The 23,168-nt window shown below is 50.1% G+C and overlaps 1 protein-coding gene across 1 annotated transcript in view; it reads right to left on the bottom strand.

The window, feature by feature from the left end:
- Window positions 1-521: 521 nt before the first annotated feature.
- LOC311103132 (transcriptional repressor protein YY1-like) overlaps window positions 522-23,168 on the bottom strand; it is a 964,063-nt gene continuing 941,416 nt past the window's right edge. The window contains exon 5 of the mRNA XM_084144677.1: window positions 522-575. Within this exon, the coding sequence (XP_084000803.1) occupies window positions 555-575 (21 nt within the window). The 3' untranslated portion in view covers window positions 522-554. The remainder of the gene's footprint in view (window positions 576-23,168) is intronic.

Genomic DNA, 23,168 nt, shown 5'->3' with positions numbered 1-23,168 from the left:
AGCTTCTCGCCACGCCACTTGGTAGGAGCGACCGGTCAGGTAGGACGCAATCCAGGAGTGAGCCGCGCCGGAGATGCCCAGCTCGGAGAGGGTGGAGAGGAGGATCTGATGGTTCACAGTATCAAAGGCAGCAGACAGGTCTAGAAGGACAAGAGCAGAGGAGAGAGAGTTAGCTTTAGCAGTGCGGAGAGCCTCCGTGACACAGAGAAGAGCAGTCTCAGTTGAATGACCAGTCCTGAAACCTGACTGGTTTGGATCAAGAAGGTCATTCTGAGAGAGATAGCAAGAGAGTTGGCTAAAGACGGCACGCTCAATAGTTTTGGAAAGAAAAGAAAGAAGGGATACTGGTCTGTAGTTGTTGACATCAGTGGGATCGAGTGTTGGTTTTTTGAGAAGGGGAGCAACTCTCGCTCTCTTGAAGACGGAAGGGACATGGCCAGCGGTCAAGGATGAGTTGATCAGCGAGGTGAGGTAGGGGAGAAGGTCACCGGAGATGGTCTGGAGAAGAGAGGAGGGGATGGGGTCAAGCGGGCAGGTTGTTGGGCGGCCTGCAGTCACAAGTCGCAGGATTTTATCTGGAGAGAGAGGGGAGAAATAAGTCAAAGCATAGGGTAGGGCAGTGTGAGTAGGACCAGCAGTGTCATTAGACTTAACAAACGAGGATCGGATGTCGTCAACCTTCTTTTCAAAGTGGTTGACGAAGTCATCCACAGAGAGAGAGGAGGGGGGGGGGGGAGGGGGGGAGGATTCAGGAGGGAGGAAAATGTGGCAAAGAGCTTCCTAGGGTTAGAGGCAGATGCTTGGAATTTAGAGTGGTAGAAAGTGGCCTTAGCAGCAGAAACAGATGAAGAAAATGTAGAGAGGAGGGAGTGAAAAGATGCCAGGTCGGCAGGGAGTTTAGTTTTCTTCCATTTCCGCTCCGCTGCCCGGAGCTCTGTTCTGTGAGCTCGCAATGAGTCATCAAGCCACGGAGCTGGAGGGGAGGACCGAGCCGGCCGGGAGGATAGGGGACACAGAGAGTCAAAGGATGCAGAAAGGGAGGAGAGGAGGGTTGAGGAGGCAGAATCAGGAGATTGGAGGGAGAAGGATTGAGCAGAGGGAAGAGATGATAGGATGGAAGAGGAGAGAGTAGTGGGAGAGAGAGCGAAGGTTGCGGCGGCGCATTACCATCTGTGTAGGGGCAGAGTGAGTAGTGTTGGAGGAGAGCGAGAGAGAAAAGGAAACAAAGTAGTGGTCGGAGACATGGAGGGGAGTTGCAGTGAGATTAGTAGAAGAGCAGCATCTAGTAAAGATGAGGTCAAGCGTATTGCCTGCCTTGTGAGTAGGGGGGGACGGTGAGAGGGTGAGGTCAAAAGAGGAGAGGAGTGGAAAGAAGGAGGCAGAGAGAAATGAGTCAAATGTGGACATAGGGAGGTTGAAATCCCCCAAAACTGTGAGGGGTGAGCCATCCTCAGGAAAGGAACTTATCAAGGCGTCAAGCTCATTGATGAACTCTCCAAGGGAACCTGGAGGGCGATAGATGACAAGGATATTAAGCTTAAATGGGCTAGTGACTGTGACAGCATGGAATTCAAATGAGGAGATAGACAGGTGGGTTAGGGGAAAAATTGAGAATGTCCACTTGGGAGAGATGAGGATTCCTGTGCCACCACCCCTCTGACCAGATGCTCTCGGGGTATGCGAGAACACATGGTCAGACGAGGAGAGAGCAGTAGGAGTAGCAGTGTTTTCAGTGGTAATCCATGTTTCCGTCAGCGCCAGGAAGTCGAGGGACTGGAGGTTAGCATAGGCTGGGATGAAGTCAGCTTTGTTGGCAGCAGAACGGCAGTTCCAGAGGCTGCCTGAGACCTGGAACTCCAGGTGTGGGGTGCGTGCAGGGACCACCAGGTTAGAGAGGCAGCAGCCACGCGGTGTGAGGTGTTTGTGTAGCCTGTGCAGAGAGGAGAGAACAGGGATAGGCAGAGGCATAGTTGACAGGCTGTAGCAAATGGCTACAATAATGCAGAGGAGATCGGAATGAAATGAACTAAACATCTGGAAGAAGAGAGAGCAGGGCCTCCCTCACCAAAACTTCCACCTCAGAAACTATAATTGTTTCACTGAACCACCCGAACAAAAACTCTCCCAACTTCCACCTTTAGAAATCAGAATTGTTGTGAACCACAGCGGTTCAATGTTTAAAGGAGTAGACTCAACCCACTTTATTCAGCTAGCTAACTATGACACCATAGCTAACTAGCATGCTAGCATCCAATAACACACAGTTTAGCACCAACACTTGGTCACAACAAACCACCAATAGTGTGTTAACACACTAAGCAGATAATTCGTGTCCGTGTCTAGTTCCTTTCATAACGCAGCAATAATTAAACGTTGGCTAGCTTAGCACAAATATATTGTATTTAGCTGCCACAGTACAGCACACAATGGCTACTGTGTTGACTCTGTTCGAAAAACGGCTAGCTAGCTAGCTTCGTGCTACACCGAAGACAATGCCAACCTACAGTAACTACCCACAACAGCCCACGATGCCTAACTATGACACCATAGCTAACTAGCATGCTAGCATCCAATAACACACAGTTTAGCACCAATACTTGGTTACAACAGACTACCAATAGTGTGTTAACACACTAAACAGATCATTCGTGTCCGTGTCTAGTTCCTTCACATTACAACTCTTCCTCAAGTCCTTCCAACAGTTGTTTCAGAACAGATTTTGTAAATAAAATGTTTGATATATTTCCTTTAACATCCTTTGTGTGCTTATTCTTTTACCATTGATATGTTATAAGCTATTTTGAGACCTTAAGGAGCATCAGGTACGTCTGGAATGTCTATTAATGGCATGTCCATCTTTTTGTTAGAAATTACACTAGTCACTCAAAACATTTATAAAGTATTTATAAAGTATAAATAGCCCACACTTTAGATGAGGCCACGCAAAAAAACTTAACTATTGATTATTAAACCGTTTATAAGGACCTATAAGAAAACATTTTATGAATGGAGTAATGATGAATAAACTATTTACTAATCCATTATAAATGCTTTATTACGTGGAGTTATTATAAAGTGCTACTGCGTATTTTTCTATGGTAGCATAGAATTAATGACGTAACACTGACAGACTTGATGAAAAGCTTACAGTAAAGGCCTGCCATGAAGTTACAGTACAAAATTAAGCTCCTCTGGCTACTCTATGAGAGAATGCATTGCCTCAGTCAGTTTAAAGTAGCACAACGGTCTGAGGGATGTCCTGTACTGAACTCGATAGCCCTCTGTGTTATTCAACCACAAAATCGGAAGAATTAAAGAAGCCAACGTGACCGTGGCTATTCTGTGCTCTCCTCTCCTCTACCTTAGTCATAGGCCCCCCATCCCACCAAAGGTTCCTTCATTTTGGAATTATGGCCGTGGAGACATGGGGCTCGTTAACTTCAAAGGGCCTCGGAAAAGCCAAATGCCGTCTCAGCATAACCATCATGGAGCTGTGTTCCCGTACAGTCATAAAACAGGCCCAGAACTTAGGCAAAGTCAATTTCCCCCAGCCCGATGTTACAGGAAAGCCATAGCCTGTGACAACACGCGCGATTCAAAGCATTCCACTCATACTTTTTCTTATCAGGAGTATACATGGCTAAATCCAATACATAATTTAAACAGGTACCCCGAGTCCATAAATACTATGTGCCGTGATGAGTTCTAGATTATGACTGAGGGAAACACTGTGCAAAAAGGCCCTCACCCATCAGCTATCAATATGTCAGTGAGATCGAGCAGGTCCTGACGCTTCACCTCTCAGTCTCGGGAGAGAACAGGCATGCAGGCCTTTTAATACCTGTGGGTGCAGACGGTCATATTGTACACTGAAGACATGTTATGCATATACTAAATACGCTGAGGATGCACTTCATAGGGACTTTTACTTTACATAAGCCAACGAAAGTTTAAAATGTTGTGGATTTTTTTTTGTCGCACAGTATGGTATATGAACTATAAAGAAAATGATGAACTATAATTAAAATACCTAAAATGCCCTAGTGTATATACACTATATATACAAAGGTATGTGGACACCCCTTCAAATTAGTGGATTTGGTTATTTCACACACACGCGTTGCTGACAGGTGTATAAAATCGAGCACACAGCCACGCAATCGCCATAGACAAACATTGGCAGTAGAATGGCCTTACTGAAGAGCTCAGTGACTTTCAACGTGGAACCGTCGTAGGATGCCACCTTTCCGACAAGTCAATTTGTCATATTTCTGCCCTGCTAGAGCTGCCCCGGTCAACTGTAAGTGCTGTATTGTGAAGTGGAAACATCTAGGAGCAACAACGGCTCAACTACATGAATCGGTAGGCCACACAAGCTCACAGAACGAGACTGCCGAGTGCTGAAGCGCGTAGCGCGTAAGAATCGTGTGTCCTCGGTTGCAACACTCACTACCGAGTTCCAAACTGCCTCTGGAAGCAACGTCAGCACAATAACTGTTCGTCGGGAGCTTCATGAAATGGGTTTCTATGGCCGAGCAGCCGCACACGAGCCTAAGATCACCATGCGCAATGCCGAGCGTCGGCTGGAGTGGTGTAAAGCTCGCCGCCATTGGACTCTGGAGCAGTGGAAACACGTTCTCTGGAGTGATGAATCACGCTTCACCATCTGGCAGTCCGATGAACGAATCTGGGTTTGGGGATACCAGGAGAACGCTACCTGCCCCAATGCATAGTGACTGTAAAGTTTGGTGGAGGAGGAATAATGGCCTGGGGCTGTTTTTCATGGTCCGGGCAAGGCCCCTTATTTTATTTTATTTTTATTTCACCTTTATTTAACCAGGTAAGCCAGTTGAGAACAAGTTCTCATTTACAACTGCGACCTGGCCAAGATAAAGCAAAGCAGTGTGATAAAAACAACAACAATACAGAGTAACATATGGAATAAACAAAAACGTACAGTCAATAACACAATAAAAAATAGAAAATCTATATACAGTGTGTGCAAATGTAGTAAGTTATGGAGGTAAGGCAATAAATAGGCCATAGTGCAAAATAATTACAATTTAGTATTAACACTGGAGTGACAGATGTGCAGAAGATGATGTGCAAATAGAGATACTGGGGTGCAAATGAGCAAAATAAATAACAATGTAAATAACAATATGGGGATGAGGTAGTTGGGTGGGCTAATTACAGATGGGCTGTGTACAGGTACAGTGATCGGTAAGCTGCTCTGACAACTGATGCTTAAAGTTAATGAGGGAGATAAGTGTCTCCAGCTTCAGAGATTTTTGTAGTTCGTTCCAGTCATTTGCAGCAGAGAACTGGAAGGAATAGCAATCAAATGAGGTGTTGGCTTTGGGGATGACCAGTGAGATATACCTGCTGGAGCGCATACTACGGGTGGGTGTTGCTATGGTGACCAATGAGCTAAGATAAGGCGGGGATTTACCTAGAAGTGATTTATAGATGACCTGGAGCCAGTGTGTTTGGCGATGAATATGTAGTGAGGGCCAGCCAACGAGAGCGTACAGGTCACAATGGTGGGTAGTATATGGGGCTTTGGTGACAAAACGGATGGCATTGTGATAGACTACATCCAATTTGCTGAGTTGTGTTGGAAGCTATTTTGTAAATGACAACCTCATTTGGAGGTTTGTTAACAAAGTGTCCAATGAAGGTGCCAGATGTATACAAAATGGTGTCGTCTGCGTAGAGGTGGATCTGAGAGTCACCAGCAGCAAGAGCGACATCACTGATATACACAGAGAATAGAGTCGGCCCGAGAATTGAACCCTGTGGCACCCCCATAGAGACTGCCAGAGGTCCAGACAACAGGCCCTCCGATTTGACACATTGAACTCTATCTGAAAAGTAGTTGGTGAACCAGGCGAGGAAGTCAGTTGAGAAACCAAGGCTACTTAGTCTGCCAATAAGAATGCGGTGATCTGTTTGTTAACTTGGCTTTCAAATACTTTCGAAAGGCAGGGTAGGATGGATATATGTCTGTAACAGTTTGGATCTAGAGTGTCACCCCCTTTGAAGAGGGGGATGACCGCGGCAGCTTTCCAATCTCTGGGGATCTCAGACGATACGAAAGAGAGGTTGAACAGGCTAGTGGAGGGTGCAGAGCTGGTGGCCGGGGTAGGGGTAGCCAGGTGGAAAGCATGGCCAGCCGTAGCAAAATGCTTATTGAAATTCTCGATTATCGTAGATTTATCGGTGGTGACAGTGTTTCCTAGCCTCAGTGCAGTGGGTAGCTGGGAGGAGGTGCTTTTATTCTCCATGGACTTTACAGTGTTCCAAAACTTTTTGGAGTTAGTGCTACAGGATGCACATTTCTGTTTGAAAAAGCTAGCCTTTGCTTTCCTAACTGATTGTGTATATTGGTTCCTGACTTCCCTGAAAAGTTGCATATCACAGGGGCTGTTCGATGCTTATGCAGTACGCCACAGGATGTTTTTGTGCTGGTCAAGGGCAGTCAAGTCTGGGGTGAACCAGGGGATATATCTGTTCTTAGTTCTGAATTTTTTAATGGGGCATGCTTATTTAAGATGGAGAGGAAAGCACTTTTGAAGAACATCCAGGCATCCTCTACTGACGGAATGAGGTGTCCTTCCTAAGCCAGGATTCAGACACTGCTAGAACATCAGGGTTGGCAGAGTGTGCTAACGCAGTGAATAACTCAAACTTGGGGAGGAGGCTTCTGATGTTAACATGAAAGAAACCAAGGCTTTTACGGTTACAGAAGTCAACAAATGATAGCGCCTGGGGAGTAGGAGTGATACTGGGGGCTACAGGGCCTGGGTTAACCTCTACATCACCAGAGGAACAGAGGAGGAATATAATAAGTATACTGCTAAAGGCTTTAAGAACTGGTCTTCTAGTGCGTTGGGTACAGAGAATAAACGGGGCAGATTTCCGGGCGTTGTAGAATAGATTCAGGGCATTATGTACAGACAAGGATATGGAAGGATATGAGTACAGTGGAGGTACACCTAAGCATTGGGTAACGATGAAAGAGATAGCATCACTGGAGGTACCGATTGAGCCGTTCTCCGCGTGTATGGGGGGTGGGACAAAGAAGCTATCTGAGGCAGGTTGAGCGGGACTGGGGGCTTTACAGTGAAATAGTACAATAACAACTAACCCAAACAGCAATAGGCTAGGCATATTGACATGGGAGAGAGGCATAACGCAATCACAGGTGTTATTCGAGAGGGCTAAGACCAACTGGTAATGGCGACGAAAGTTTGGGCTGAGGCTAAACAGATCAACAGGATGGGGTACCGTGTAAAGGAACAGTCCAGCGGGCATCAGATGTGTAGCTGAGTGATCATAAGGTCCAGTGAACAGCAATAGGTAAGTCCGGGAGCAGTTTGTAGGCTGCTACAGCACAGGCGAGCAGGAGGCACGGCTGTTGATTGCGCATGCTAGCGGGCCGGTGCTAGCAGATGGATCTTCATGATCATCGCAACGGGAAGCCTGTTGAAACCACATCAGAAGATTACGTCGGCAGATCAGTCATGATGGATCGGCGGGGCTCCGTGTCGACGCTAGGAGGTCCCGTCCGGTTGACAGAGAGGTGGATAGCCGGGAGATGGGCCTGGCTCAAGGCTAGCTCAAGGCTAGCTGGTGCTAGCTTAGGGACAAGTGGTGATTAGTGGTGATTAGCCAACAACAACATTCGGTTGCAGTTGTGATGATCCGGTGTTAGGGTCCAGTGATTCAGTGATTCCGGCAGAAATTCCTAAATTCTCTGGGTCGATAGCACGCTGTGCAGACTGGCCGATAATTGTCCAGGCTAGAGCTGGCTGGTAGGTAGTGCAGACCACGGACAGTGGTGAAGACCGCTAACGGTGGCTAATAGCAATTGCTAATAGCAAGTAGCTAGTTAACTGGCTAGCTGGCTAGTTTCAGCCGTGGGTTCTTGATAAAAGGTATGAAGAAATAATAGAATCCGTTCCACATTGGGTGAGGCGGGTTGCAGGAAAGTATATTTAGTTAAGGATGGAAAGTGAGATAGAGAAATATATACAAAAATACAAAAAACTGGCTATTTACACGAGGACACAACATAATACACGGCCGCACTGCTATGCCATCTTGGATCAAACTTAGTTCCAGTGAAGGGAAACTTAATGCTGTGGCAACAGTTTGGGAAGGCCCTTTCCTGTTTCAGCATGACAATGCCCCCGTGCACAAAGTGAGGTCCATACAGAAATGGTTTGTCGAGATCGGCGTGGAAGAACTTGACTGGCCTGCACAGAGCCCTGACCTCAACTTCATCGAACACCTTTGGGATGAATTGGAACGCCGACTGCGAGCCAGGCCTAATCCCCCAACATCAGTGCCCGACCTCACTAATGCTCTTGTGGTTGAATTGAAGCAAGTCCCCACAGCAATGTTCCAGTGGAAAGCCTTCCCAGAATAGTGGAGGCTGTTATAGCAGCAAAGGGGGGGACCAACTCCATATTAATGCCCATGATTTTGAAATGAGATGTTCGACGAGCAGGTGTCCACATACTTTTGGTCATATAGTGTAGGTGGATAGAGGAATTGTATTCAAAAGAGAAAGAAAGATACTGTGCATTCGGAAATTATTCAGACCCCTTGACCTTTTCCACATGTTACGTTACAGCCTTATTGTGAAATTGATTAAATTGTTTTCCCCCCTCATCAATCTACACACAATACCCCATAATGACAAAGCAAAAACAGCTGTTTTTACATAAGTATTCAGACCCTTTACTCAGTACTTTATTGAGGCACCTTTGGCAGCGATTACAGTCTCGAGTCTTCTTGGGTATGACGCTACAAGCTTGGCACACCTGTATTTGGGGTGTTTGTTCCATTCTTCTCTACAAATCCTCTCAAGCTCTGTCAGGTTGGATGGGGAGCATCGCTGCACAGCTATTTTCAGGTCTCTGCAGAGATGTTCGATCGGGTTCAAGTCCGGGCTCTGGCTGGGCCAATCAAGGACATTCAGAGATTTGTCCCGAAGCCACTCTTGGGTTGTCTTGGCTGTGTGCTTAGGATCGTTGTCCTGTTGGAAGGTGAACCTTCGCCCCAGTCTGAGATCCTGAGCGCTCTGGAGCTCATAAGTATTTGATACATCAGAAAAGCAGAATTTAATATTTGGTACAGAAACCTTTGTTTGCAATTACAGAGATCATACATTTCCTGTAGGTCTTGACCAGGTTTGCACACACTGCAGCAGGGATTTTGGCCCACTCCTCCATACAGACCTTCTCCAGATCCTTCAGGTTTTGGGGCTGTCGCTGGGCAATACGGACTTTCAGCTCCCTCCAAAGATTTTCTATTGGGTTCAGGTCTGGAGACTGGCTAGGCCACTCCAGGACCTTGAGATGCTTCTTACGGAGCCACTCCTTAGTTGCCCTTGCTGTGTGTTTCAGGTCGTTGTCATGCTGGAAGACCCAGCCATGACCCATCTTCAATGCTCTTACTGAGGGAAGGAGGTTGTTGGCCAAAATCTTGCGATACATGGCCCCATCCATCCTCCCCTCAATACGGTGCTGTCGTCCTGACCCCTTTGCAGAAAAGCATCCCCAAAGAATGATGTTTCCACCTCCATGCTTCACGGTTGGGATGGTGTTCTTGGGGTTGTACTCATCCTTCTTCTTCCTCCAAACACAGCGAGTGGAGTTTAGACCAAAAAGCTCTATTTTTGTCTCATCAGACCACATGACCTTCTCCCATTCCTCCTCTGGATCATCCAGATGGTAATTGGCAAACTTCAGATGGGCCTGGACATGCGCTGGCTTGAGCAGGGGGACCTTGCGTGCGCTGCAGGATTTTAATCCATGACGGCGTAGTGTGTTACTAATGGTTTTCTTTGAGACTGTGGTCCCAGCTCTCTTCAGGTCATTGAGCAGGTCCTGCCGTGTAGTTCTGGGCTGATTCTTCACCTTCCTCATGATCATTGATGCCCCACGAGGTGAGATCTTGCATGGAGCCTCAGACCGAGGGTGATTGACCATCATCTTGAACTTCTTCAATTTTCTAATAATTGCGCCAACAGTTGTTGCCTTCTCACCAAGCTGCTTGCCTATTGTCCTGTAGTCCATCCCAGCCTTGTGCAGGTCTACACTTTTATCCCTGATGTCCTTACACAGCTCTCTGGTCTTGGCCATTGTGGAGAGGTTGGAGTCTGTTTGATTGAGTGTGTGGACAGGTGTCTTTTATACAGGTGCAGTTAATACAGGTAATGAGTGGAGAACAGGAGGGCTTCTTAAAGGAAAAACTAACAGGTCTGTGAGAGCCGGAATTCTTACTGGTTGATAGGTGATCAAATACTTATGTCATGCAATAAAATGTAAATAAATTACTTAAAAATCATACAATGTGATTTTCTGGATTTTTGTTTTAGATTCCGTCTCTCACAGTTGAAGTGTACCTATGATAAAATTACAGACCTCTACATGCTTTGTAAGTAGGACAACCTGCAAAATCGGCAGTGTATCAAATACTTGTTCTCCCCACTGTATGTTACAGTCACCACCAGACATAGTGGGTTCTCTTACGGTGAAGTGTAACTTAGTGGAGCTGAACAGAGTCTTAGTGGAGCTGAACAGAGTCACACCGGGGCATAGCCATTCATAAAATGAACAGGGTTCCATACATAACATACTTGACATTTGTTATGTTAGTCACCACCAGATATAGTGTGTTCATGGTGAAGTGTAACTTGGTGGAGCCATTCACAAAATGAACAGGGTCCCATACATCTGCGTTTCCTCAAGCTAAAGCTTACTCTAGCTAACGTAGTGCAGAATTATTTTGGACACAGAGAGACCTAAAACCAATATCTCTCTGTTCCTATCTCTCCAGTGTTTCTCTTGGAGCCTGTTTGAGTTCACAGTGCCAAGGGCACATCTTATATTTAACCCAAACACCAGATGCTCTCGGGAGGGAGAGGAGTGGATATGACCTACAAGTTTGTTTGTATTTTTATCAGCAAGGATAGGGATTGTTTTGTGAGGTGCTGTTTAATTTGTTTGCTTGAGTGATTTGAGATGGCAGGGAGTTCCATGCGACCTGGGTCTATCACCTGGACCGGAGATAGGTTTTCCAGTCCTGTGGGCGCGCTCTACCTCAATCTTCCTATGATCCATCTGCAGCTTTTCTTTGATCAATTTCCTCACTTTCTCCTCAGTGTCACGAACGTTGAGAGACGGGTCAGACCAAGGTGCAGCGTGAAAAGCGTACATGTTTATTTAACTCAATAAACATAAACAAAACAAGAAACAACGTAACGTGACGTCCTCAGGCTATACACATACAAGCCTAACACAGAACTAGATCCCACAACTAAGGTAGGCAACCAGGCTACTTAAGTATGATCCCCAATCAGAGACAACGAGCAACAGCTGCCCCTGATTGGGAATCACACCCGGCCAAACCTAGAAATACACATCTAGATCCTAAACATAGAAATTATAACATAGATCCTCACGCCCTGACCAAACCAACTAAAGACAACAGGCCTCTCAAGGCCAGGGTGTGGCCAAAGGTGCGTACTCCGACCGCACCGTCCGGGTAGGCTTTCAGCCTCGGAGGCGGATCCGGCTCCAGGCGTGACGACCTCTTCCTCTCTGCCTCCCCGTTGCGCCCCTGGTCTGGACTGGACCTTGGCGCGATGCTTCCCCTCTCCTTCCTCCCACGCTGCACCAAGCCCTGTCTGGACCCTGGTGTGGAAGACCACGAACCTGGAGAGGGGCTGACGTCTGGGCCTGGATCGGCAATCCTCCCGCGATGCACCAAGCCCTGTCTGGACCCTGGTGTGGGAGACCCCGAACCTGGAGAGGGGCTGATGTCTGGGCCTGGATCGGCAATCCCCCCACGATGCCCCAAGCCCTATCTGGACCCTGGTGTGGGAGACCCCGAACCTGGAGAGGGGCTGACTTCTGGGCCTGGATCCGCAATCCCCCCACGTTGCACCAAGTCCTGTCTGGACCCTGGTGTGGGAGACCCCGAACCTGGAGAGGGGCTGACGTCTGGACCTGGATCGGCAATCCTCCCGCGATGCACCAAGCCCTGTCTGGACCCTGGTGTGGGAGGCCCCGACCCTGGAGAAGAGCTGACCTCTGGGTCTGGAGTGGAGCCGCTGACTGGAGCTGAACTGGACCCCAGTGGAGCGGACTGCTCTGGCTCCTGAGTGGAACCGCTGACCGGAGCTGGACTGGGCACCGGTGGAGCGGACTGCTCTGGCTCCGGAGTGGATCCGCTGACATTGCCTAGGCTGGGCACCGGTGGAGCGGACTGCTCTGGCTCTGGAGTAGAGCCGCTGACCGGAGCTGGACTGGACCCCAGTGGAGCGGACTGCTCTGGCTCCGGAGTGGAACCGCTGACCAGAGCTGGACTGGGCACCGGTGGAGCGGACTACTCTGGCTCCGGAGTGGAGCCGCTGACCGGAGCTGGACTGGGCACTGGTGGAACAGGCCGGGCCGGACTGGGGACATGCACCTCTGGTCTGGTGTGAGGAGCAGGAACGGGCCGGGCCGGACTGGATACACGCACCACTGGTTTGGTGCGAGGAGCAGGCACGAGCTGTGCCGGACTGGGAACATGCACCACTGGCTTGGTGCGGGGAGCAGGTACGGGGCGTACCGGGCTGGTGACAGTCACCACTGGTTTGGTGCGAGGAGCTGGCACGGGCCGTACCGGACTGGATATGCGCACCACTAGTGTGGTGCGGGGAGCAGGCACGGGGCTTACCGGGCTGGCGACAGGTATCACTGGTTTGGTGCGAGGAGCTGGCACGGGCCACACCGGACTGGATACGCGCACCACTGGTTTGGTGCGGGAAGCAGGTACAGGCTGTACCGACCTGGACGGATCTGGCTCCGGAGTGGAGCAGCTGACCGGAGCTGGACTGGGCACCGGTGGAGCGGACTGCTCTGGCTCCGGAGTGGATCCACTGACATTGCCTAGGCTGGGCACCGGTGGAGCGGACTGCTTTGGCTCCGGAGTAGAGCCGCTGACCGGAGCTGGACTGGACCCCGGTGGAGCGCACTGCTCTGGCTCTGGAGTGGAACCGCTGACCAGAGCTGGACTGGGCACCGGTGGAGCGGACTGCTCTGGCTCCGGAGTGGAGCCGCTGACCGGAGCTGGACTGGACCCCGGTGGAGGGGACTGCTCTGGCTCCTGAGTGGAACCGCTGACCGGAGCTGGACTGGGCACCGGTGGAGCGGACTGCTCTGGCTCCGGAGTGGATCCGCTGACATTGCCTAGGCTGGGCACCGGTGGAGCGGACTGCTCTGGCTCCGGAGTAGAGCCGCTGACCGGAGCTGGAATAGACCCCGGTGGAGCGGACTGCTCTGGCTCCGGAGTGGAACCGCTGACCAGAGCTGGACTGGGCACCGGTGGAGCGGACTGCTCTGGCTCCGGAGTGGAGCCGCTGACCGGAGCTGGACTGGGCACCGGTGGAACCGACACGTTTAGGAGCTCCTGCTCCAAAACGGGGCTGTATGTCGTGCCCACCCTGGGCACCGACGCAGAGGTGGTTTCCAACCCGGTCGTTGGGATGGTTGCCGGCCCCAGACTGGGCACCGACACGCTAAAGTGCTCCCTGCAGGGGACCGTCGCTGGAGGTCGGGTGAGTTGTGTGGTTGGAGAAGGTGTAGAAACGCCACCTCTCTCCCATCGCTCCAATGTACTCACCACACGCACCATTGCGCTGCCGAGCGCCTGGATCCTGCTCGCCTGCTGTTGGATAAGTTCCTCCCAAGATCCGGACGGACCGGCTGTACCTGCTGACTCCATTTTAGGTGCATGTTCCTGTCCTGGAACGGGCCGTGCCGGACTGGGAACACGCACTACTGGTTTGGTGCGAGAAGCAGGCACAGGACATATCAGGCTGGGAACTGGCGTTGGATATGTACGACTGTTCCAGTCCCTCTCTCTTCGCGCCCAATCCTCCTCCAGTGAGGACTCCTCCGGGAGCCCCCACGAGTTAGGGAACAGAAACTCATCATCGTCATCATCCTCCGACTCCTCAGTGTAAAACTGTTCCCATTCCTGTTCCCATGGTCGTAGGGACTCCAACTGGAACCCCACCGGGTGCAGTGGTCGGGCCTCCTCTCTCTCGATCAGCAGGTCTTGGAGGACCTCTGGAATAGCGCCCTCCTCCTCACTAGTCAGCCCTTTCCCGGCCTCCTGCTGCCTCTTTGTCCACCCCGTGAGCCCCCCTTCAACATTTTCTTGGGGCTGCTTCTTGGGCTTCCTCTTCGGCCGGCATCGTTGATGTCGCCGTTGATCCTCTCCTACCCGGGCTTCCTCCTTCATTGCCTTACCATAACGGACGGCCTCCTCCTCTGTGATTTTCCCCCAACCGAGGAGGACATCTACCAACGTAGCCTCCTGTTGAGTACCAGGCGTTTGCTCCTTCTGGGCACGCTGCTTGGTCCTTTTGTGGTGGGATCTTCTGTCACGAACGTTGAGAGACGGGTCAGAACAAGGTGCAGCGTGAAAAGCGTACATGTTTATTTAACTCAATAAACATAAACAAAACAAGAAACAACGTAACGTGAAGTCCTCAGGCTATACACATACAAGCCTAACACAGAACAAGATCCACAACTAAGGTAGACAACCAGGCTACTTAAGTATGATCCCCAATCAGAGACAACGAGCGACAGCTGCCTCTGATTGGGAATCACACCCGGCCAAACCTAGAAATACACATCTAGATCCTAAACATAGAAATTCTAACATAGATCCTCACGCCCTGACCAAACCAACTAAAGACAACAGGCCTCTCAAGGCCAGGGTGTGACACTCAGACTCCGTCCAGATCTCATGTGACTCTAGGATTCCATCCACAATGATGTTATTTTGCCTCGATTGTCCTTCTAGGTACTCCTGTTTCCCTGTCATTATTAATGATTCACAGACAGTGTATGTATTTTCTTGTGGATTTACAGTTAGTTGTCATGTTGCTGCAGTCCCTTTTCAATTAATCAAGCTCTCCCTGGGAGAAATGCAGACAGTTTTTCAGGTCTTGGACCTCTGGTCAGATCCACTGTATCTACTGTACTGTACCAGTATTTTGGACAAAGCTTTTGAAGCTATTTTATTGCAGTTGTAGCTGCTCCTTATATCATTATTTATATTGGTTTAAAAGATCTTTCACTTGCATAAGCATGACACTTTCCTTTTCTTTGTTTGGCATGTGGGAGAGAGGGAGGGCATGGGTAGTTAGATATTCAACAGTTTTATGCTATTTAACAGTCTTATGGCTTGGGGAAAAAAAGCTATTTCGGAGCCTGTTGGTCCGCGACCTGATGCTCTGGTACTGCCTGCCAGACGGGAGCAGAGAGAACAGTCCATGGCTTGTGTGGATGGAGTCCTTGGCAGTTCTTCGGGCCTTTCTCAGACACCACCTGGCATTAATGTCTTAGATGTGCTGGGCCGTCTGCACCACCCTCTGTAGGGCCTTGCGGTCGCGGGCAGAGCAGTTGCCATACCAGGCGGTGATACAACCAGTCAGGATGCTTTCGATGGTACACCTGTAAAAGTTCCTAAGGATCTGAGGCGCCTTCGTGCCTTCTTCACGACTGTCCTGTAGTCCACGATCACCTCCAGATTGGGTCGGCCCGTCAGGTAGTCCAGGATCCAGTTGCAGAGGGAGGTGTTCAGTCCGAGGGTCCCAAGCTTGGTGACGAGCTTGGAGGGCACTATGGTGTTGAACGTTGATCTGTAGTCGATTAACAGCATTCTCACATAGGTATTCCTCTTTTCTAGGTGGGAGAGGGCAGGCTTTATGTGTCTCAATTCCAGGCTGTAAGAAAACAAAATGCAAAATGCAAAGGGCTGTATCACTCTAGGATGATAACGAGAGCACTTGACTTTGTTAAGGACGCTCTTAAGGAAAAGTGTTTGTTCATGTGCATCTACGTCAACATTTGTAATTGGCTGATGCATAACTTGTTCCAGGAAATAATCACTGTCATCTGGTGAGGTTAGCATAGGGCTAACGTGTTTCATGTTATCTGATGGGACCAGCTACAATGTAGCGTTCTGTCACGTATGTGTCACGCCCTTGGTCAGGGTGTGAATTTCTAGGTTTGTATTTCTATGTTTGGCCGGGTGTGGTTCCCAATCAGAGGCAGCGGTCGCTCGTTGTCTCTGTTTGGGGATCATACTTAGGCAGCCAGTTTTCCTGCCTGTGTTGTGGGTTTTTGTTGTGTTCCTGTTTTAGGCTTGTGTGTTAGCCTTTGGACCGTCACGGTTAAGTTCTGTTATTTTGATTACTGTGTCGTGTGTTGATTCTTTAATAAACATGTACGCCTTTCACGCTGCACCTTGGTCCGTCCCGTTCCTTAACGTACGTGACAGTATGAGTAAATCAACGATTTTAATTGGTTTGTTTACATGGTTTGTTTACATTTTAGTTGTTGTAAACAATGGAGCAATAAAGCCTTATATTTAGAGAAGGACAGGTGTACTAAGCTTAGGATGCATTTATAAGTAATTTTCTTCAAGAATCAATGGATAATTATTAAGAATTGAAATTACCATTGAACAGATTACCAAATCCCTGACGATAGCTTTAGGCAGGGATTCAATCCAATGTGCATTGTAGAGCACTGTACTGGACAGCGCACTGCTCTTTAACACACATTGGATTGAATCCCTGCCTTTATATGTCTCAATTCCAGGCTGTAAGAAAACTAAATGTAAAAGTTGTGCAAAGGGCTGTATACTTTCTCTAAGCACTGTATAAGCCAAATGAGCAAACCAGTGTTTTACCTAAAACGTGGAAATAATGAATTTATGCATGATTTTCTCTTGACAGCTTGAGCCTTAATGTCTCACATGCCTAATAAATACTGAAGCGCTCTTCTGAAGAGACTGATCAAAGCTAGGTTTGATCGGCCCTCAAGAGAAAACCCCTGATTTAAAAATAGATGTTGTGTCAGGGCGTGTTGTAGGTGTAATGTAGGAATCAAACGCAGGACTCAGACTGAATGTTCCAAAGGCTGTATTACCGGCCAAACTAAGGCAACAGGACAACTTAGCCCGAAAGCGAAAAAAACACGCACGAAGGCGAAAGGTAATTGCGCACAAACAGGTGCGACAAAATGTAACTGTGCACACACAGGTGCGAAAATGCTCCAGCACAGTGGAGAATAAGCTCAACCGAGCAAAACACAATACTGACGGAAATAATTACACACAACACTAGACAAACACAACGAGAAACTTATAGGACACTAATTACGCCAAAACAGAAACAGGTGTGGAAACAAACAGACAAAAGCAAACGAACATGAAACATATAGCGGTGGCAGCTAGAATTCCGGAGACGACGAACGCCGAAACCTGCCCGAACAAGGGAGAGAGGCAGCCTCGGCCGAAACCGTGACAGTACCCCCCCCTTGACGCGCGGCTCCAGACGTGCGCCGACTCCGGCCTCGGGGACGACCAGGAGGACGCGGAGCAGGGCGCGTCGGATGCCCCCGATGGAATTCCGTCAGGAGCGACGGGTCCAAAACGTCTCTCCTCGGCACCCAGCACCGCTCCTCCGGACCGTACCCCTCCCACTCCACTAGATACTGGAGACCCCCCATCCGACGTCTCGAATCCAAGATGGATCTCACGGAGTACGCCGGTGCCCCCTCGATGTCCAACGGGGGCGGAGGAGTCTCCAAGATCTCATTTTCTTGGAGTGGGCCCGCTACCACCGGCCTGAGAAGGGACACATGGAACGAGGGGTTAATACACTTATACTCCACAGGTAGCTGTAATCTATAACATACCTCGTTCAACCTTCTCAGGACTTTAAATGGCCCTACAAACCGCCGACCCAGTTTCCGACAGGGCAGGCGGAGGGGCAGGTCTCTGGTAGAGAGCCAGACTCGATCACCAGGTGCGTACACCGGTGCCTCACTGCGGTGGAGATCAGCGCTCGCCTTCTGACGTCGGAGGGCCCGCTGCAGGTGGACGTGTGCAGCGTTCCAAGTCTCCTCCGAGCGCCGCGCCCACTCATCCACCGCAGGAGCCTCGATCTGGCTCTGCTGCCAGGGTGCCAGAACCGGCTGGTAACCTAACACACATTGAAATGGAGTTAGGTTAGTGGAGGAATGGCGTAGGGAATTCTGGGCCATCTCGGCCCAGGGAACGTACCTTGACCACTCCTCCGGCCGGTCCTGGCAGTATGTTCTGAGAAACCTACCCACATCCTGGTTTACGCGTTCCACCTGCCCATTACTCTCCGGGTGGTAACCCGAGGTGAGGCTCACCGAGACCCCCAACCGCTCCATAAACGCTCTCCAGACTCTGGAGGTGAATTGGGGACCCCGATCAGCCACAATGTCCTCGGGTACCCCGTAGTGCCGGAACACATGGGTAAACAGTGCCTCGGCAGTTTGCAGGGCAGTAGGAAGACCCGGCATGGGGAGCAAACGACAGGCCTTAGAGAACCGGTCCACAACGACCAGGATGGTAGTATTCCCTTGGGAGAGGGGAAGGTCTGTTATAAAGTCCACTGAGAGGTGGGACCATGGTCGTTGTGGAACGGGCAGGGGCAGCAACTTACCCCTAGGTAGATGTCTAGGCGCCTTACACTGGGCGCACACCGAGCAGGAGGAAACATAAACCCTCACATCCCTTGCCAACGTAGGCCACCAGTACTTGGCACTAAGACAGTGCACTGTCCGGCCGATACCCGGATGTCCAGAGGAGGGTGACGTGTGAGCCCAATAGATCAATCGATCCCGAACCTCGAGCGGAACGTACTTCCGACCCTCCGGGCACTGTGGTGGACTAGGGTCGGTGCGTAATGCCCGCTCGAGTTCAGCATCGACCTCCCACACTACCGGTGTATGGGAGTGGGCTCCACGGACCTCTCCTCCGTGTCATACCGCCGAGACAGCGCATCTGCCTTGCCATTCTGTGACCCAGGGATGTACGTGATCTTAAAAGTAAACCTGGTCAAGAACATACTCCATCTTGCCTGGCGAGGGTTCAGCCTCCTCGCCGCCCGGATGTACTCCAGGTTACGGTGGTCCGTCAAAATGAGGAAAGGGTGTTGAGCCCCCTCAAGCCAGTGCCTCCACACCTTTAGAGCCTGTACCACGGCTAACAGCTCCCTGTCCCCTACGTCATAGTTCCGCTCCGCCGGACTGAGCTTCTTAGAATAAAAAGCACAGGGGCGGAGTTTAGGTGGCGCGCCAGACCGTTGTGAAAGCACGGCCCCTAAACCGGCTTCCGACGCGTCCACCTCTACCTGGAACGGCAAAGAGGGATCCGGATGCGCCAGCACCGGGGCCGAGGTAAACAGGTCCTTCAGCCTCCCAAACGCCCTGTCCGCCTCGGCCGACCACTGCAGACGCACCGGACCCCCCTTCAACAGAGACGTGATGGGAGCTGCCACCTGTCCAAAACCCCGGATAAACCTCCTGTAGTAATTTGCAAACCCCAAAAACTGCTGCACCTCCTTCACAGTGGTTGGTGTTTGCCAATTACGCACGGCCGACACCCGGTCTACCTCCATCTTCACCCCTGACGCAGACAACTGATAACCCAAAAAGGAGACCGACTCCTGGAAAAACAGACACTTCTCTGCCTTCACATACAGGTCGTGCTCCACCAGCCTCCGCAACACTCTGCGCACCAGGGCCACATGCTCGACACGGGTAGGTGAGTACACGAGAATGTCATCAATGTACACCACCACCCCCTGCCCCTGCATGTCCCTGAAGATCTCATCCACAAATGATTGGAAAACTGACGGAGCGTTCATCAACCCGTATGGCATGACCAGATACTCGTAATGGCCCGAGGTGGTACTAAAGGCTGTTTTCCATTCATCACCCTCCCTGATGCGCACCAAGTTGTACGCACTCCTGAGATCTAATTTCGTGAAGAAACGCGCCCCATGCAACGACTCAGTCATGGTCGCAATCAGCGGGAGTGGATAACTATACTTCACCGTAATCTGATTGAGACCACGGTAATCGATGCACGGGCGCAAACCACCATCCTTTTTCTTCACGAAAAAGAAACTCGAGGACGCGGGGGAAGTGGAAGGCCGTATGTATCCTTGTCTCAGCGATTCGTCTATGTAAATCTCCATAGCTTTCTTCTCCTCCTGAGACAGAGGATACACATGGCTCCGTGGGAGCGCAGCTCCTGCCTGGAGGTCTATCGCACAATCCCCCTGCCTATGGGGTGGCAACCGCGTCGCCCTCGCCTTACTAAACGCAATAGCCAAATCCCCATACTCAGGTGGAACGTGCAATGCGGGCACCTGGTTTGGACTCTCCACCGAGGTAGCCCCTACGGAAACGCCCAAACATCTACCCACACACTGAGCAGACCACTCCATCAGAGCCCTCTCCTGCCACGAAATCGCTGGGTTATGGGTACTCAACCAGGGCATGCCCAGCACCACCGGATACGCAGGAGAGTCAATCAGGAACAGCTGAATCATCTCCTGATGATCCCCCTGCGCACACATCCTAAGTGGCGCCGTGACCTCCCTGATTAAGCCCGTACCCTACGGACGACTATCTAGGGCGTGAACGGGAAAAGGAACATCAACAGGAATGAGGGGAATCCCTAACGCTAAACAAAACTTTTTATCAATAAAATTCCCAGCCGCGCCTGAATCTACCAGCGCCTTATGCTGGGAATGAGGTGCTACCTGTGGAAAACGTACAGGCATACAAAAATGGGCAATAGTGAGCTCTGGGTGAGTGGGGCGCCTACTCACCTGGAGGGAATCCCCAGTGCGGGACCTGTCGTCATCTCCCCTAGGAGGCCATCCCCAGCACCTAGCCGCGGTGTGTCCTCCCCGACCACAGTTGGTGCAGTGGATGGACCCCCTAGCCTGCCGACTCCTCCTCTCTCTAGCGCCAGCGCCCCCGAGCTCCATAGGACACGGCTCGGAGGCGCTGGAGGGTGAAATGGACGGACCCTCCGCAGGACGTCCGCGGGTAGCCAGTAGGTTATCCAGCCTGATGGACATGTCAACCAGCTGGTCGAAAGAGAGGCTGGCGTCCCTACAAGCCAGCTCCCGACGGACGTCCTCTCGTAGGCTACATCTGTATAGATCGATGAGGGCCGATCATTCCACCCTGCATCTGCCGCTAGAGTACGGAATTCGAGCGCGAATTCCTGGGCACTTCTCCTCCCCTGCCGGAGGAAGACCAGACGCTCCCCCGCCGCTTTCCCCTCCGGGGGATGGTCAAACACCGCCCTGAAGCGGCGGGAGAACTCGTTGTAAGTAATCGTCGTGGCGTCGATCTTCCTCCACTCCGCGTTGGCCCACTCCAACGCTTTTCCGGCCAGGCAGGAGATCAGGGCGGACACGCTCTCATGCCCTGAAGGTGCCGGGTGCACTGTGGCCAGGTATAGCTCCACCTGGAGTAGGAATCCCTGACACCCAGCCGCGGTTCCGTCGTAGGCCCTCGGGAGAGATAGTCGGACTCCTCGAGGTTCCGGCGCTGGAATGGGCGGGCTGGCCGATGGTGCTGGCAGGGCGGGAGGCGGTGGAGGCGTACCCCAGCCTCGGAGGGTGGAAATCACCTCCTGCAGGGCGGTCCCCATCTGCAGGAGCTGCTCTTGTTGGTCCCGAACCTGGGCCTCCAGTCTCGTCTGGGCTGCTTCGGCTCCTGCTGATTCCATTGATGGTGTGTAATTCTGTCAGGGCGTGTTGTAGGTGTAATGTAGGAATCAAACGCAGGACTCAGACTGAATGTTCCAAAGGCTGTATTACCGGCCAAACTAAGGCAACAGGACAACTTAGCCCGAAAGCGAAAAAAACACGCACGAAGGCGAAAGGTAATTGCGCACAAACAGGTGCGACAAAATGTAACTGTGCACACACAGGTGCGAAAATGCTCCAGCACAGTGGAGAATAAGCTCAACCGAGCAAAACACAATACTGACGGAAATAATTACACACAACACTAGACAAACACAACGAGAAACTTATAGGACACTAATTACGCCAAAACAGAAACAGGTGTGGAAACAAACAGACAAAAGCAAACGAACATGAAACATATAGCGGTGGCAGCTAGAATTCCGGAGATGACGAACGCCGAAACCTGCCCGAACAAGGGAGAGAGGCAGCCTCGGCCGAAACCGTGACATGTTGATTATTATTTGAAATGCAGTGTGCACTAATTTGCCCTTTTTGTGGAAAAGGAAGCCTTTATGTCGAGCAAACACTTCTGAAATAAATTATAGGAATTAAAGGGTAGGTAGCATAACCGTTACCACATTTAACATATGGATTCGCATTAGTATTCGCATCAAAAGTCCCAATGCAAAGTTATTGTATAAAATCGATCAGAATTCCGAAGAATGCCAAAGTTATGTCGGAAAATGTTTTCCCGGGTGTGATGTAATATGAAGGACCCGGCAAGACAGCCTATTCCCTATAATGTAAACTTCAACAGAATAACTTTAAATGTATAATCTCAAATTAAACCAAATTGTTTGCACTGATGACTACTGGGTTCAATGTAAATCCAACCAGTTATCAATGAATGTTAGCTAAATGCAGTTATCTTAGCCAGCAAGCTAGCCAGCCAGCTAACGTTAGCTATTTAGACAACTAGCTACTAGCCTAGTAAGCTTAGCCAACCACCATGGTTATGGTCGGCAAGATAGAGCCCAACAACTGGAGACCAGCTACAACACAACTAACACAACCAAACATAACCGCAGATATCCGGAAATATATAGATAAAGACATCCCCTGATATTGACCCTTTTCACCCAGTGCAGTTATGTGTCATAATGATCCTGACTAAATACCAGCCTTTTTTTGTGAGTAAAATATGCAACAGAGAGACATAATATAAGCATTATAAGCCTTATTATAAGACATTATAAAGGCTCATGCATGATTATAACAAATAATATAACACTGTACAGTATATGCAGGTTTTGAGTAAAATGCTGCCAGAAACCAGCGCAACCATACCAATACAGTATATGGTTTCAATACTTTGACTGCACTTGCTCATAACAGTTAACACTACATGGGGTAGCAACATGGACGAGGATCAATGCAGAACATGCTTTATTACACAAATTCACAAATTCACAAAGTAACCCTTATTTTTGTGTAATCACACTTAGGAAACACTTAATCCTGACCATCAGAATTTGTATCTAGGTGAATTATA

This window comes from Coregonus lavaretus, assembly GCF_964263955.1.
Source record: "Coregonus lavaretus genome assembly, chromosome: 27".
NCBI classification, from domain to species: domain Eukaryota; kingdom Metazoa; phylum Chordata; class Actinopteri; order Salmoniformes; family Salmonidae; genus Coregonus; species Coregonus lavaretus.
Note: the sequence above shows the minus strand (reverse complement) of the source record. Positions and strands in the feature narration are given on the sequence as shown.